At 40.7% G+C, this 15,055-nt stretch overlaps 1 protein-coding gene across 4 annotated transcripts in view; it reads left to right on the top strand.

Annotated features, from left to right (window-relative positions):
- Positions 1-1,762: 1,762 nt before the first annotated feature.
- Positions 1,763-15,055, top strand: part of TRAPPC8 (trafficking protein particle complex subunit 8) — a 55,592-nt gene continuing 42,299 nt past the window's right edge. Inside the window, exons 1-4 of one of the 4 annotated variants that reach the window (XM_055704580.1) lie at positions 1,763-2,144; positions 8,429-8,623; positions 11,174-11,257; positions 14,298-14,387. In XM_055704580.1, the coding sequence (XP_055560555.1) occupies positions 1,988-2,144; positions 8,429-8,623; positions 11,174-11,257; positions 14,298-14,387 (526 nt within the window). In that variant the 5' untranslated portion in view covers positions 1,763-1,987. The remainder of the gene's footprint in view (positions 2,145-8,428; positions 8,624-11,173; positions 11,258-14,297; positions 14,388-15,055) is intronic. The other 3 variants (XM_055704581.1, XM_055704582.1, XM_055704583.1) reach the window with 3 other exon arrangements.

Raw genomic sequence — 15,055 nt, forward strand, 5'->3', positions numbered from 1 at the left:
GCTTAAGAGGAAAGGGAGAGAAGCACTGTTCTTCCAAAGTGCCCATGTGGAGGTCATACTTTAAAGTATCCATGAAAACATTATTTGGAATAGCTCTGGGGAATTTCCAAAAGTACACAAGTCATAAATATTTGCAGAATGTTGGTCTTCACCTTATTCTAAAAATCTATCAAAGCCAAAATATTTTTTTCTGCAGTATTTATTAGCTTTTGGATAAAATTCCCAGGACTCAATCCTGAAAAACAGCAACTTGCATGGCCTGTTGTTTTTTTTCTTACTGCCTACATTGAATTAATAACTAATTTTTCATTCACAGAGGAAGTTGCTGATTTGATTGCTGTAGATGAATTGGTTAACACTAATTTCCAAATTACTGAATTTCTTAGGGAAGATCGATATTATTTTCCCAAGTTTTATTTGGTTTTCAAATGGGATGTATTAGTTCTGTAATATCAACTATAAAAATAACCTCATCGTCCATTTGCTTTTTTTTTTAAAAAGGTTTTTACATTTGAAGATTTACCATGGAAATTAGTTGCACATAAAAGAGTACTTCTGGCAGCAGGAGAAATAATGAGGCTCAGCTTTTTATGCCTTTGTAATCATGCACCTCAAAAATAGCGTGTGATCTCCCATTGAACCTAAGCAATAATCACATCCCTGACTCTGAAATTTGCATTTAGGAAGGAGTGATCTCATGCTCTACGTCCTCCCTCAGACTAAGGTCTCTCCTGTAGTTACCTAGCACACTTCAGTAATTTGTGAAAACTTCCTGCTTCTGACAGGCCTGTCAAACACTCAGAAACTGGCTAATGATTTCCAAACCTTACTGTTGAAATCATGCTCTATTATAGTCTTAAGCCTTGACTTCCAAAGGCCTAAGAACTTTTTTTCTGATGTTTACAAGCCCTAAAGACTGTCCCTGAAAGCATGTTAAAACCCTGCCCTACGACAGTACTCCGTATTTCTAAAGAACAGACTCAAATTTACTTGTTCTTAATTGTCAGAGATCATCACTGTTGTCTTTGTCACCGAAAGCAAACCTCGATGAAGTGATTTTGCACGATTTTCATTTCATGCATACAATTGAGCAGCTACAGGTCTGCCACAGAACCCCCAAACAACTCAACTCTCACTTTTTTTTAAAATAAAAACTCCAGAACTGTTTTCCTGGTGTGTGTGCGCGTGTGTGTAGGAATTCTGCATTAACCCCACCCCCCACCCCTGCCCAGGAACGCTCACCACCTAGCAAAGCTCTCCAGAAACCTGCCTGACTCAACTTCCCCCTTCTCCCGCACTTGGTTTAATAAGCAGCGCCTCCGCCGAACACAGAGCCGGCCTCGGCTGCCCAGCCGTGGCAAGGGCGTGAGGCGAGCGGCCTGCCTGGCGAGCGGCCTGCCCCGCGCTGCGGCTGGCACCGCAGGGCGCAGTGCCCCGGGGTACCCGCGGGCAGGGGGAGTGCGGAGGCTGAGCGCGGGGGCCCAACGCCAGCCCTCGGCCTACCGCGAAACAGCTTCCCGGCATCAGCGCGACCCCCCGGGCAGCTGCCCGCCGCCTCAGCCAGGCGAAGGCCGTTGGCGGCGGTTGGTGCCGGGCCCCCGCGCTCATCCCTCGGAACGCGCGAACTGCCTGCAGGACGCGCACGGCCCCGGCCCCGCCCCCGCCTGACCGTCGTCGCCTCCCCCTCCCGGCCGCTTCCGCCCGCGCGCCCCGGCCCGGCCCCGCCCCTTTCAGCCAATCACATGAGCGAGCGCAGGGGCCGCCGGGAGCGGGCGCTACCCGAGAGGCTCGGCTGAGGCGCAACATGGCGGTGCGGGCAGGGTGCTGAGCGGTCCGTGGCCACGGCGTCGGGGCGGGCGGCCGGCCGGAGTGGGCGCCGTGGAGAGGCAGCGGCGGGCAGACGCGGGAGGGAGCCGGCGGAGCCGGGCGGAGAAGAGCGGAGGAAGGTGGCGGGGCCGGCTCGGGCCCCCGAGCGGCGTTGGCGGCGATGGCCCAGTGCGTGCAGTCGGTGCAGGAGTTCATCCAGGACTCGTTCGTGCCCTTGGTGGCCGCGCTGTGCAGCGAGGAGGCGGAGAGGCTCACCCGCAAGAACAGCCTGAGCTTCGCCGAGCTGGTGAAGCCCTTCTGCCGCCTCACCTCGGAAGGTCGGTGCCGGGAGCGGCGCGGGGCGCGCGGCTTGTTTACAGCGGGCGGGGACGGCGGCGCCGCTCCCTTCCGCACGGCGGCCTCCGGGGTCCCGCCCGCCCGGCCGTCGCGGCCGTCGCCGCGACTGCTGTGCCCCGCTGCCCGGCGAGCCGACCAGGGGCGGGAGCGGGAGGCGAGACTCCTCTGTCGGGGCCGCCGTGGTGGCCGCCCGGCCGGGCGCTGTCCGGAGCTGGGGCAGGCTTGGAGGCGGCCCGCGTTTGCCGGGGGCTCCCCACGTGCCTGTTAAGTCCCTGTAACGTTACTCGATCTTGTCCTTCTCCGCGGAGCCTTGGAAGTTAGGCTTCTCCTGGAGGCATCGCAGAGCGCATGGCTGAAGAGAAAGAGGTGTCTGTAAATCTAGCTCTTCCAAGCGGGTTTTTTCTTCGTTGAGAACGACTTTACAGTTAGTCTGGCTAATACTTGTACCTGAGTATTGCTGTAGGCCTGGGATTTCACACTGGGGTAAGGCTTTTCATAAAGTACCTGGTCGCTGAAGGTGTGGCCAGTCTGTCAGAAACACTAGTTGTCATTTCAGTTGCAAGTCTTTACTTTCTCTCACCTGTGTTTTTATCACATATACTTTTTTGTTGGTGTTTCTTTAAGACCTGTGCAAAGGGACAGTGGGAATTGAGCTGATTATGTGGTGTAGGTGAAATGACCATGTGAAATAGCAGTAAAACTGGAAATTGACCACTTAAACAGTAGGATTTTTTTACTGTAATGCTTTAACTTGCTATCTGTGGGGTTTTTTTGTGGGTTTTTTTTTCCTTAAATTCAACGTAAGCCATTCTCTCCAAGCTACTTCTGGTCAGAATAGAATGCAAGACAGCAATTGGAATAGAACTGCTTGTCAGAATAGCAATGCAGTGACATTTGTCTGTTATGGTTTCTGACAGACACTTAGACTTCAGTCTCTTCATGTTGTGTTGAGGAAACAGTGCAAGAAAATGAAGCTTGTACTGTCACTTGAGTTAGATTTTTGCATTGCTGCTTAAAAAATGGCATAGACTTAAAAGCTAGTATGTTTAAAAATCTGCCTTAATTCTGTGACAAATCTTAGTAACTTATGTAACTTGTTTATAGATGTTTTCCCCTTTGTTTAGCAACACTCATGAGCTATGTGAGAATGGAGGAGAGGCACAACCAATAAAATCAAGAAGCTCACATCCTTGCAGTTGTGAAGTTACCTAGATATTTCTTTAGGTTCTTTGGTGAAAAGCTTTCAAAATGCGTCTAGCAAACCGGGCAGACTATTCAAAATGAAGCATTCCCTCTGAAGAGTACTTCATTCCGTTCTCTCTTAGTTGTAACCGTTTTTGTTCCAACTATTGTAATAGTTAAACTTGCAAACGTGAATCATCCTCAGTGTTCCCCATTTGAATGCAGACTTCAATAGTGTGTCGATGCTTACAAAACCAATTTTCACCCTCTTGCGATAAAATAGTTATGGCTAAAGATTAGACTTCCTCCCTTGATATAAATGTAAGGCCTTGAGCTTGTTACTTGAGAGACTTATACTGACTTGATTTTGGCAATCTTCTAAGCTTGTGAAGGAAAGCTCCACTGTTTAATTTTCGTAATTTCCTAGTAATTTTTGGTGTTTCTGTAACTGGTTTTCTGCAAGCTCTGCCATGTACTAGTATAAATGAACAACCTCATGAACAGCCTCTAAATCCCCGTGATACAGTTTTAATTTCCTAATTTTGCAGCTGTGGGCATTGTGGTGAATCTTTGAGAAGGAGCACCCTTGCAGTTCTGTGTAGGCTGTGTAATTTTGTCAGTCTGAATCCATCTTGTTCAGAACCTGAACCGAGGGTCAGATAGCCAAGAAGCTGAAGCTTGGTACAGTGAGTTTTGTTGCTGTGCTATTCTCTGTGTATTTGGATTCAACAGGCTGCAAGCCTGCCTGCAGTTATTAGCTCCAAGTGTGACTTCCTCTTTTTCTAGCTTCATGAAAAAAACGTTATGGCATGCTATATGTAACTTCTTGTGGTGGAAGCCAGTGTGCGTGAGGCTAGGAGAAGCAGTACAAGCCATTTTATTCAGGCAGAAGAGTAGTTCAGTGCAGTAAAACTTCTTGTGAGTTTGTATAAGGAGGGTAAGCAATTTCTCTGGCTCCAGCATTTGTGGAGCTCTATGAGAGGGTAACATGCCTGTTAGTCTGTACAAACACTGTTGCATAGTGACATTTTTAACTGTATCCTGTGCAGGGGATCTGGAAACAGGATAAATTCTTAAATTGCTCTACCTCAGTAGAGGTCAGTAGAGGTCTGGTCAAACGACCAGACTTAGAAGTAAAATTTTTCCATGATGCTTTTCATGTCCAGTTAAGAGGAGGAGTGGCATGATTAATGATCTGATCATGGTACAGCAGAATGTGTACATGTACATGCATCCACAACTGTGTTTCACTGTTTTTGATGCATTCACTTTTAAACAGAGTTTTTCTTAATGGAGCATGAAATGCTGTCCTTTTTTTTTTACTAATACTCCTGTCTTTAGAAATAAGCTGTCTCTTGTGCAAAACTTTAAAGTAGCGTTACTTTATAAACTCTGCTGTAATTTCAAGAGATCCGTCACTGGTTTGCTACTGCATTTTTAGTCCTGTTAAATGCAGATTTTTTTACTGAAGTTTAGGACTTAGATAGTTTATGAGCCTGCTGAAGGCTGCATGTTCATCAGTGTTCTTGCTTAGAGAAGTAGTGGAGTTACAAATTAGGAGATTCATTTCATGTGCAGACCAGTTTTGATACACAGAAACTAAGCTGGTCTTTCTACTGTGCATGATTCAGTCGTCCTTCCTGCATTAGCAGGGATGGGAAGGCCCAGACCACTGCTTGATTCTTCAGGTAGTCTTAAACCATGTGCTTCTTGTGGTTGCTCAGTCCAAGGAGATGAGATTGTATTTAATTTCAAGTAGAAGACCACCAACATACATAATGCAGATGTGGTGGTGGGGCCTCTGCACTAATCAGTATTAATCTGTTCATCAACTTTTGCCTATGAGGGACTTGCTAATGTTGGTATAGCTGAAAATACCCTTGCAATATAGGAAATTGTGATGGTAGAAAATCCGAAGCGCAGGTTCAAAGTGCTCCATACTGTAATTTTGAGTTTCTTGACTTCCGTAAGTAAGGCACTTCTTGTTATTGAAGGAGGATTGGTTAAAAAGGTGAGAGAACGGCTTCACTTTCCTACTAAGTCTTGACTTTGGGAAGGGTTTTGTTTTCCTCTAAACTCCCATTTTTCTTTGATAAAGGAAACCAAAAGTATATTGTGTATTTTATACCTTCACACTTATTCTCAAAGTGACAGTCTTTCTCTGTCTATTGTTTGTTAGTAACAATTGATGCTGTATAGGTAATTTTCTTTAAAATAGCATTCTGTTTTTAAGAATATTTAAAAATGTTAGTCAACTTCTGATGAGAGAGATCTTGTTCTAATATGTTCCTACTTCCACTTTTGGCAAAATACTTTCTGAAATGATCTTACGAACACTTGAAGGAAATGTAGAACACTGGAAATCCTTTACTAGGGATTAAGGCAAGAGATTTATGGGGTTTCAAGTACATCCTTTATCAGTCCTTAACATTGCACATGTGCCAGAAATGTCATCCCTGTCCTGTATGGGAATGTGTTTGCTCTTCATTATTACGGCTGTTGTATTTTAGGAGAAACGTTAAGGATGAGTTTTAGTGTTAAAGCTGCACTGGTAAAGGCAAACATGTTTCTTGTTTGTCCCTCCTCCTTTCTTTATGTGTGATCTTCTCAGTAATCATGTGGCAGTAGGTTGCTAATGCACCTATATGATAAGAAGGAATAAAAAAAATCCCCCCCCTTCAGCTTTTTGATAGAAACACAGAACTGGATGAATTAAGTTTAACTAGCACAGTTGCCCTTCTCTGTGTTGATATTGCCTTATGATGAGCCAGCTCAATCAGATACTTGTAGCTGAAAAAACGCACAGATTTTTAAGTTGTTTTGGGCAGGATCTGTTCTCTAAACTGCTTCACTGTGTTTTCCTATGAGCTTCAGTGTTGACTAAGGGTTGGGAGTGAATGTGTGATGAAGAGGATAGAACTGCACCAGTCCATATTTGAGCTGTGATAGAAATCTGCTTCAACAGCCAAGATGGACTGTAAACACATCTCATGATCTGGCTCAGGCTGCATCGTTGTTACTTCTGAAGGGTCTTGTAGAAAAGGTGTGGAGTGCCCTCCAGGCTGGAGGGAACAGAAGCCTCAGCTTCAGACCTTTTATGGTGTGAATTTTGTGGTTAGCTGCAAGATGAGGAGAACTTAAAGGGCAGCACAAAGGAAAATTCTTTACGTGCTACACACTGATTTGTGAAAATAAAATGCAAAGGAGTTGAGGACTGTACTGTGGTGCATGTGGTAGCACCAACTGTCTTAGGTAGCTGTTAGTCAGTGTCCTGCCTGCACTTAGTCTGGCTGTCTTGATGGTGCTTTGGTTTGAAATAGGCAAAATTACATGAAAAATCAGAGCAGACGTAGAATTGTAATGTCCATTGAAAAATCTCATGAATACTTTTTCAAAAACAGATGGCTTGAGGGAGCAAGTTTCTCAAAGATTCTGCAAAGGGTTTACAGGTCGTGTGAAGTTCAAATTAATGCTTATGGTAAAGTAGAACTTTGTAAGATATAAAAGGGATTGCTGCCTGGTCAAATTTTAGTGGAAATATCACGGAGCAAGGCCTTAAGTAGAAAGGTGATCCAATACATGTAAATGTGAAAAAACCCTTCATTTTCTTGTAATTAATAATTTTTTGCTTTTCAGAAGATGGAAGCTTTTTTAAAAATACAATAAACCCAACAAAACAAAAGCAAGGACTTAGGGAATAAAAGCAATCACATATCATTACAGAAAAAAGTTAAATTTGCCCTGTGATAGTGTTTTTATTTACATAGAAAACAAAGGCACCCCACATGTAGATGTCAACGTTTATATGGAATTTCAGCTTTAACGTTCAGTTTAATACCATTGCTCATGAATTGTCTTGCTGGACTCTGCTGCTGCTTTCTCCTTAAGGCTTGGTATGGACTCCCTTACATGGGCTTGGGCTGTTTTCTGTCTAACGGCTTTCTTGGGGAAGTTGGTCTTAAATTTTTTGGATAAGTAACACAAAACCAAAACAGTGTAAGTTACTGTGTGCTGATAACATAAGGTTGATGTCACCATTTTTGAGGCTTGTTTTAATAACAAATCTGTTTCTTTTTTGGAATATTATTTTCATTGCTAATGGTCTACTTCACTTTTTCTAAATAAGCAAACTATCCACACCAACAACTTACATGCTTGCCAGCTGTTTCTACTTTTGTCAGAAACACTAGGTCATGGACACTTTCACTGCATTGTTGGGATTTTTTTTGAGCCTGCATACAATAATGTGCTACTTGTCAGGCAAAAGTCTCATGCATAATTCTAAATGAGTATTTAATGCTTGCAAGATTTTTTTCCTGGTTTTTGAACAAACATTTAAAAGTGAGTCAGGAATGCTGTTACTAATATTGACTTTATTTTTAGATGATTAATTTTAACCACAAGTTTGTCAATCAAGAATGTAACTTTAACGTTCTTTTAAGATAAATTGATTGTGTGATGCTGTTTGGAGAACAGAAGAGTTCTAAACCCATTTCTTAAAAAAACAAAACAACCACAAAAAAAAGCTAATCCCAAACCAAAACCCAACTGAACTTAAGATAATAACCCAGTAGTGTTAAAAATTAAAGGTTATGTTCATCTTTGAACTAATACTATGCTATCCTTGTCCAGTTTCCTGAACATGGCTATTGTGTACTGGGGCTTTTTGGAAACTGATGACTCCTTGGAATGTGAGAAGTTATGTGAAATCTGTATGTTTACTATAGGGTGGCTGTGCAAGTTGAGTACATCCCACAATTAAGGGGGTGCAGCAGTGTAGGTCATACGTTTTTGGGCACTTTGCTCTGAGGAGTGGATATTTTTACAAGGTACACTCCAATGCTATGTTTTCATCAGTCTGCTTAGATGAGCCTAATGTTGAACATGAAGTAACTTTTCATTCTTGCCTTACCCCTCCATTCTTGATACTCAGTTATTATGGACTGTGATCTAAAATGGATGATGAAGAGGTTTAGTGAAGAAGTAATCCTTGAAGAAGCAGCTATTGGGGAAATACTGATTTGTGGTAACTATTTTAACTCTGTTTTACTCAACAAAGCCTTTTTTTTCCACTTTTTTTTAGTTCACATGAGAGATCCTAATAATCAGCTTCACATAATTAAAAACTTGAAGATTGCTGTCAACAACATTATTACTCACCCACCTCAGCCTGGTGCCATTCGTAAACTTTTGAACGACGTTGTGTCTGTCAGTCAGCCTGCTGAAGGACTAGTAGCTAATGTGATCACAGCTGGAGATTATGATCTCAACATCAGTGGTATGTAATGATACTGTATTTTTTATAACTTAAACTGGAATTTACTGTAAGGTGTCTAACCTTGATTTCAACTTCATGGCACGTATTAAAATCACTGAGTTGATTGAAACCTCCAATTTACCAAATAGTTTTGGGTTTATATAATGCTAAATGGTTGAACTTAATTATTCTTAATTGAATGCTTCCTAATGTTGTAATTCTTCTCTACTTGTGTTAAGTCACTGTATTATTTTAATGTAGAAAATACTCATGCTTTGGTTGTATTAATGTCTCAACTGATGAGTTTTTTCTTGTTAGCAACCTTATACACTTGTTACACTTGGCTGAATAAATAACAGAACATACTTTTAATGTTGGTACAGCTTTATGTTGAAGTTAGTCCCCCTGGCTTTTTTTGTTTTTCTTTTTAATTAACTGCTAATGCATAGAGGTCACATAGCTGTCATAAGAAGTTTAAGGAAAAAAAAGTTTTGAGGAAAGGTGTGTGATTTCAGGTCTTGATTTTGTTTTTGCCATGAAACTCAGTGCTTCATATTTCACTGTCAAAATGGCTAGAATATTTGAAATTTTTTTCAGCTTTCCAAGGGATGAGGCATTGTGAATAACACTAAATGAGACCTGATCTTTAGAGCTGAGAAGATTAAACTCCTCCCAATTAAGACCCTAATCCATTAAAACCTTTGAGTACATACTTAATTCAGTGTGTATACATTGCCCTACTTAAGTACAATAAATTACTCCTGTTTAAAGCTCAGCATGCAGTGAGAAATTTGACTTTGCTATAGCAAAGGACTGATGAAAAGTCTTTATCAGAATTAGTAACTGATGCTGTAGTATGTTGATTTTTTTACGTTTATGATAAATTGCATAATTCTACATCCTCAATACCTCACTTAACAAGCCACATCTTCAACTTGATGTGAAATATTGATAGGAAAGGAAAAGAGCCTGGAAGTTCTGATTCTTGAATGCTGTTCAAAATGACACGCTTTTGTTTCCATGCCCTCATTTAGCTGTGGAATTGGTGAATTGCCATTTTTTTGGAGGGAAAGTGCTTCAGTTCTAGAGACTAGAAGATCCTAAGAAAGCAGAATGGTTTCAGTGAAGAGACTTTCCCCTAATGTTTCTAATGATCTCTCTTTAGAAGTGAGGTGTTAGAAGCAAAGAGAAATAGTGGCACTATGAAGCTATGCTTTGTAGTTGTCGAAGCAAGTAACTCTCCTTTTTGTTTTCCTTATTTGCTGCTGGAGCCTCAGATGTAGAAATTATCATACTTGACTGTTTTCAGCTTCTCCATGATAAGGGTCTTATTTCCATTCAGACTGGCTATATGCTTTTTTGACAGAAGGAGAGATGTATAAGCTGTTTAAGACCATGCAGGTGGACAAAATCGTAACAACTTTGTAGTACCCCATTTTAGGGCTTTAGCACAGAACACTGGCATGGTGTCCTTAATGATGAAACTTGGATCCCATTACCTTGTAGGAGGACATGAGGAAGTCCCTAGCTTGTCAGGTAGAGTTCCCTTTTTGCTTAGAAACGATGATATTTACCAAGAAACTTTTAGAGCATTTTATTGAAAACCAATGGAAGTGTTCATTCCTGGCAGCAAAATGCAATCTTTTGGCATGGAAATGTGAACTACTCTCATCTGTTCTTCAGTTTGCTCTTTTTCTTTTGGTAGATTAGTCTAGGATAGCAATATTGAAACATATTTGCATAAATTTTAATGATGATCAAGTGCAGTCGATTTTGAAGGATGATACAAACATAAAGAAGCTCATGTATGTTTCCAGCATAGGGATCATGATCCTGCTCTTTTTTGAGAAGTTTTGGAACTTTTGTGGTGAATCAGTTCAATTGTTTGTAATCCTTCTTTGTAATACTTCTTGTTTCATAGTCTCATAGTTCCATAATCTTGTACTGAGAGACATGGTTGATGGCTGAAAGGGTTCAGCCATGCCTTGTTCTCCCATGTACTTGCACATGTGGATAGTGAGGAAAAGTGATCTCACTAAAGACATATTTTTTCTTCTCTCAAGTAAGTTTTCTGCTGGATCACTTCCCTGACTATGTTTGTTCAGGGCTGCATGATGCTAATGCTGGCATGTAGCAATCAGGAATATGGTAGAGATAAGGGGGAATGTTGGGACAACCACTTTCAACAGCTAACATCTTCAGTTACTTTAGTACTACAGGCTGAGAAATCTCAAAGTTAGTGTCTTCCATTTTTAGTGTATTCCAACTAGAAAAATAGAAATAATATCCAAATAAGACTTAATTCTGTGTTACTTTACAGACTTCCATTTTTACTCAAGCCCAGAATTAGGGCTGAACTAGAAATTAATATTGAATTCTATTAAAGTACACTGTCAAACGTTGAGGAGCCTGAAACATTCATGATTAAGGTTAGCTGGAACCAAGTGTCTTTAGTCCCTAATGGGCCTGCATGGTATAGCTTTTCTACTTTATGCTACCAGAGCGTAAAAGCCAATAGTGTGTTTGCACCTGACCCTTTTTAGTATAATAATACCATGTTTTTTCTATCAGATCGCTCAGTTAAAGCTAGTGTTCCTTGGTACAGTAATTGGAAAGAGACACTGATGGAACTGAACACATCCACGTTTTATTCAGGTATTTTTTTGTGGTTGGTGCCAATCTACCAAATTGCCCTTTATTCCTTTTCCGTGTGCCCCATCCACCTTTCCTTACCATCTGCTACAACTGTTTAGCACTTCTCTTGGCCTAGGTGTGTGTTCCTCCATTTTTTTCCCCCTAAATGAAAAGTTGTTGGTGATGGTTGTTTAGTTTTTCTTTTAGTCATATTTCTACTCTTGTTAATCTAAATCATTTAGTCTTTCCATACAGTCAATAAGTGCAGAGTGGTGGTGGGAAATGACCTGATGCTATAAAAGCACTGTCTTGTTTGATCCTACGGAACTGTATACTGTCTCTGTTCTATATTTCAAATGTAAATACTTTCTGCTTCTGTACAGAACTTCCTTCTCAGGCGAATAGTAGCAGTTTTCAAATTGCAACTAAAATGTTGACTGTACTTAGAGCGCATATGCTTCTACTATATTGATACTGTTTCTGGAATATGGCTCTCAAAAAAAATAAAGCTTTCTAATACAGCTTTCTAATACATTTTCATGTAGTTTATAAGACTTTTTGCTACTGAAATGTATTGGTAATTGGACTCTCAACTTAGTGAAGCTCTGTGTTGTGGTCTGAGCCACATTTTGATTTTCAGTTTTGGATATTTACAAAGTTTATGCCTTTGGTTAATAATAGCTATCCTTTCAGTAGTGTCTGGTCAGATGCTGCTAAATTCCTTCCTTTCTTAATGTGCTAGTGTACCTGTGAAATTCATGTTGGTTGGTCAGGTAGCAAAAGAGTACAAAACTTCATGAAGTAGACTTCTTATTCTTAAGCAGTTACGTGTGAATATTACTTAGCAGTTCTCTTCTTAACCATTTCTGAACACAGTAACAGGTTTGCCTAAACTTCAGTTCTGCTTGTTTAGTGTACTGGAAACGTATTACTGGAAAAATGAGAAACATACAGGTCTGTGTACCTAAATAACAGTGTTGTTGTGCACTATTATAATGTGTTATAAAATGTTACATCTGTGAAAACTTTTTCAAATACTGTTTTTGCTTTGAATATGGTGCATGTTTATTATTCTAAATATCTACCCTAATTGATTGCAGCCCTCTAAATGCGGTTGAGTGAATATTGTTAGTGTATGTTTTAGTTGTGTGGAGGGAAACAAGTTGGCTTTGTAGCAACTTCCAAGGTTCTTAATAGTCAGAGTGAGAAAGGTGAGGGGAAGAAAAAAACCACATCCCACAAAACGAACTGTGTCAGATTTTAAAACTTTTTTTTTTGTGGCTCAACTGCAAAATAGAAATGGAAAACTGAAAACAGAGCTTGAAACCAAAATGCAGTTGAAATTTCTGCCTTAAGTAGTTTAGTATTGTTTGGTTTGAACCTGTGTTACTACAAGGCCTTGTTATACATGTGAAAAATATGCATGAGTCACTTTCTCATGGTTTGTTTTTTAATAACAAGTATGTTTTCCTTAATTTAAATAGTTGGCATATTTACATGTAGGACGTAGTCTTATGCCCCTAGATCAGGGGTCCTCACACTTTTTAACCAGGGGGCCGGTGCGCGGATGCAGTGGCAGGCAGTCATCTGCGGCTGCTTGGTTTCCCCCCCGACCCCCGGCGGGGGGTTCTGTAAATGCTGGGGGCCAGATTGAGGACCCTGGGGGGCCGTATCCGGCCCGCGGGCCGTAGTTTGAGGACCCCTGCCCTAGATGAATACTCAGAGAGCAGTTGCTAGAAAGGTTGTATTCAAAAGCCAGAAGTTTGCCTCCTGCTGATCTTTGTGAGATGTGCTGACTGCTACTGAGTTCAGTTACGAAACATGATTATATCTGACTTCTGTGTGGATGAAACTGATGTAAGATGGTCTGGCAATGTAGGATTAAACAAAATGCATTAATTTAATGCACTAAGAGATAATTCCAACATAAAAATGGAACTCAGTTTCCTAATGCCGGCTAAGAAATAAAGGTGGTGTGTTTTTTTGTGGGAATGGGGAAGGCTTACAAAGCATTAGAAATTTTTACTGTGAGTTAAATCAAGGAATGTGTTTTCTTGGGGCCATGGAAAGAAAATAACGTAAATTCAGGATTTCTTATTGGATTTTTTTCTGTACCTAGTTATGGTTTTCTAGTTTGCAGGTGAGTTTACACTGGCTTCAAGCTAACTTCACTGTGAAATCAGGTTATTGGAAGTGGACTGATTTTGCTCAGGGGTCTCTTTCCCACCCAAGGGAAGGATTTGCAGAACTGAGATGATATAAAACAGGCTTGAAAGAAGAAATAATACTTCATTGCTTGACTGATAGTTGGAGTGGAAAGAAATGGACAAGACTTCTAAGTTCACGTCTTTGGATGCCCCAGACATACTTGGCTTCCCTTGGTTTGTGACTCAGAAAACTGAAATCTGTACTGTAAAATGGCAATTGAATGTGGCAGGTTAACATTATAAAGCATATATGGCACAACTTGGATCTGAGCTTTTAGCTCTTTGGATCTCTCCTTTGCTAGCTGATGGCTGAACTCTTTTAGCAGAGCAGAGGAAGGGATTGCTATCAAGCCAAGTCACAAAACTTGCAAAAAGCTTTGGACAAAACTGGCAGGATAAGGTTTTGGTAATTATTAGTTCCTCTACATAGTCAAAAATTAATTTTGCTTTTTGGTCAATTCTTATATCCCTAGCTGAGGCAAATTCAATGACTGTTAGAAGAATTTTTGTTTTTTTCTTTCCGGGTGTGTGTGTCCATGTTTAAAAGGGTGGTAAGGAGTAGTGAATCTAAAAAGGACTGAATACATGTGAGCCTGCAATACTGAGGCAGTTCGTGCTTAGATGCTATTCAGTGTCCCATTTGATTCAAAGTGTTACTGTTTCTCCCACTTGTGTGTATTTTATATGCTTTCTCCCTAGACTTTTCCCCCCTTCTTTCCCCTGCCATGCAAACCTTGTCAGACTTTGTAAGTGTCACTTTTAGGTGTAGTCTTTCATATTTCCTATTCATGAATGAGTAAACAGGGAAATTTTGCTGAATATTCCAATTCGTTCTGTCTTATTGTGTATTCCAGCTACTACTCCTTGGTTTGAATCTTACAGAGAGTGCTTTCTTCAGTCCATGCCTGCATCAGATCATGAATTCTTAAACCACTATATAGCGTGTATCCTTTGAGTGTTACAGACCTCTAGTGAGGCTGTTACAGCTGGCTGCAGAAATGTAACATAGGAGACTTTGAAATTTTGCGGTAACTTTTTGCCATTATGATTTGAAATATGTCTTTTTCAATATGTCTAACTATGGAGACTGATTTCATAAGGGGGTCAGATTTTCTTTGTGGTTGTTTGTTGTTTTTTGTTTGTTTGTTGTTGTTTTTTTTTTTTTTTTAAATCATGCTTTGTGTCAAACTGAACTCTAAGCTAATACCTGTAAAATAAACTTCCTCATCCTAAAATGCTTTCTACTGTAGCTCTTTAAGTATCTGTTGATTGTCCCTTAGGTACAACAGAGGCTTGTGTGTTTGGGATGCACCTGCTGCTTTTTATAACTGTTTCAAGCAGATGGAGGGGGAAGGTTGGGGAGGGTGTTTTGGAAAATTGGTGAACTTTAAGCTATTTTGGACAAAAAGAAGTCTGGAAAGATGCCCAAATGCTTTCACTTTTTTTACACCAAAACTTGGGCCCAATTTGCTTGTCTACAGGGAAAATAAAAATATGCAGTGTTTCATGATGTACCTGGTGTTTAGCTTCTACAAGGATTATAATGCTTCAGGCTTTATAACACCTACTCTATTCCTAACTCCTTACTGTACTTCATCATTTCAGTATGGTG

Source organism: Falco cherrug, chromosome 3 (genome assembly GCF_023634085.1).
Source record: "Falco cherrug isolate bFalChe1 chromosome 3, bFalChe1.pri, whole genome shotgun sequence".
In the NCBI taxonomy this organism is placed as follows: domain Eukaryota; kingdom Metazoa; phylum Chordata; class Aves; order Falconiformes; family Falconidae; genus Falco; species Falco cherrug.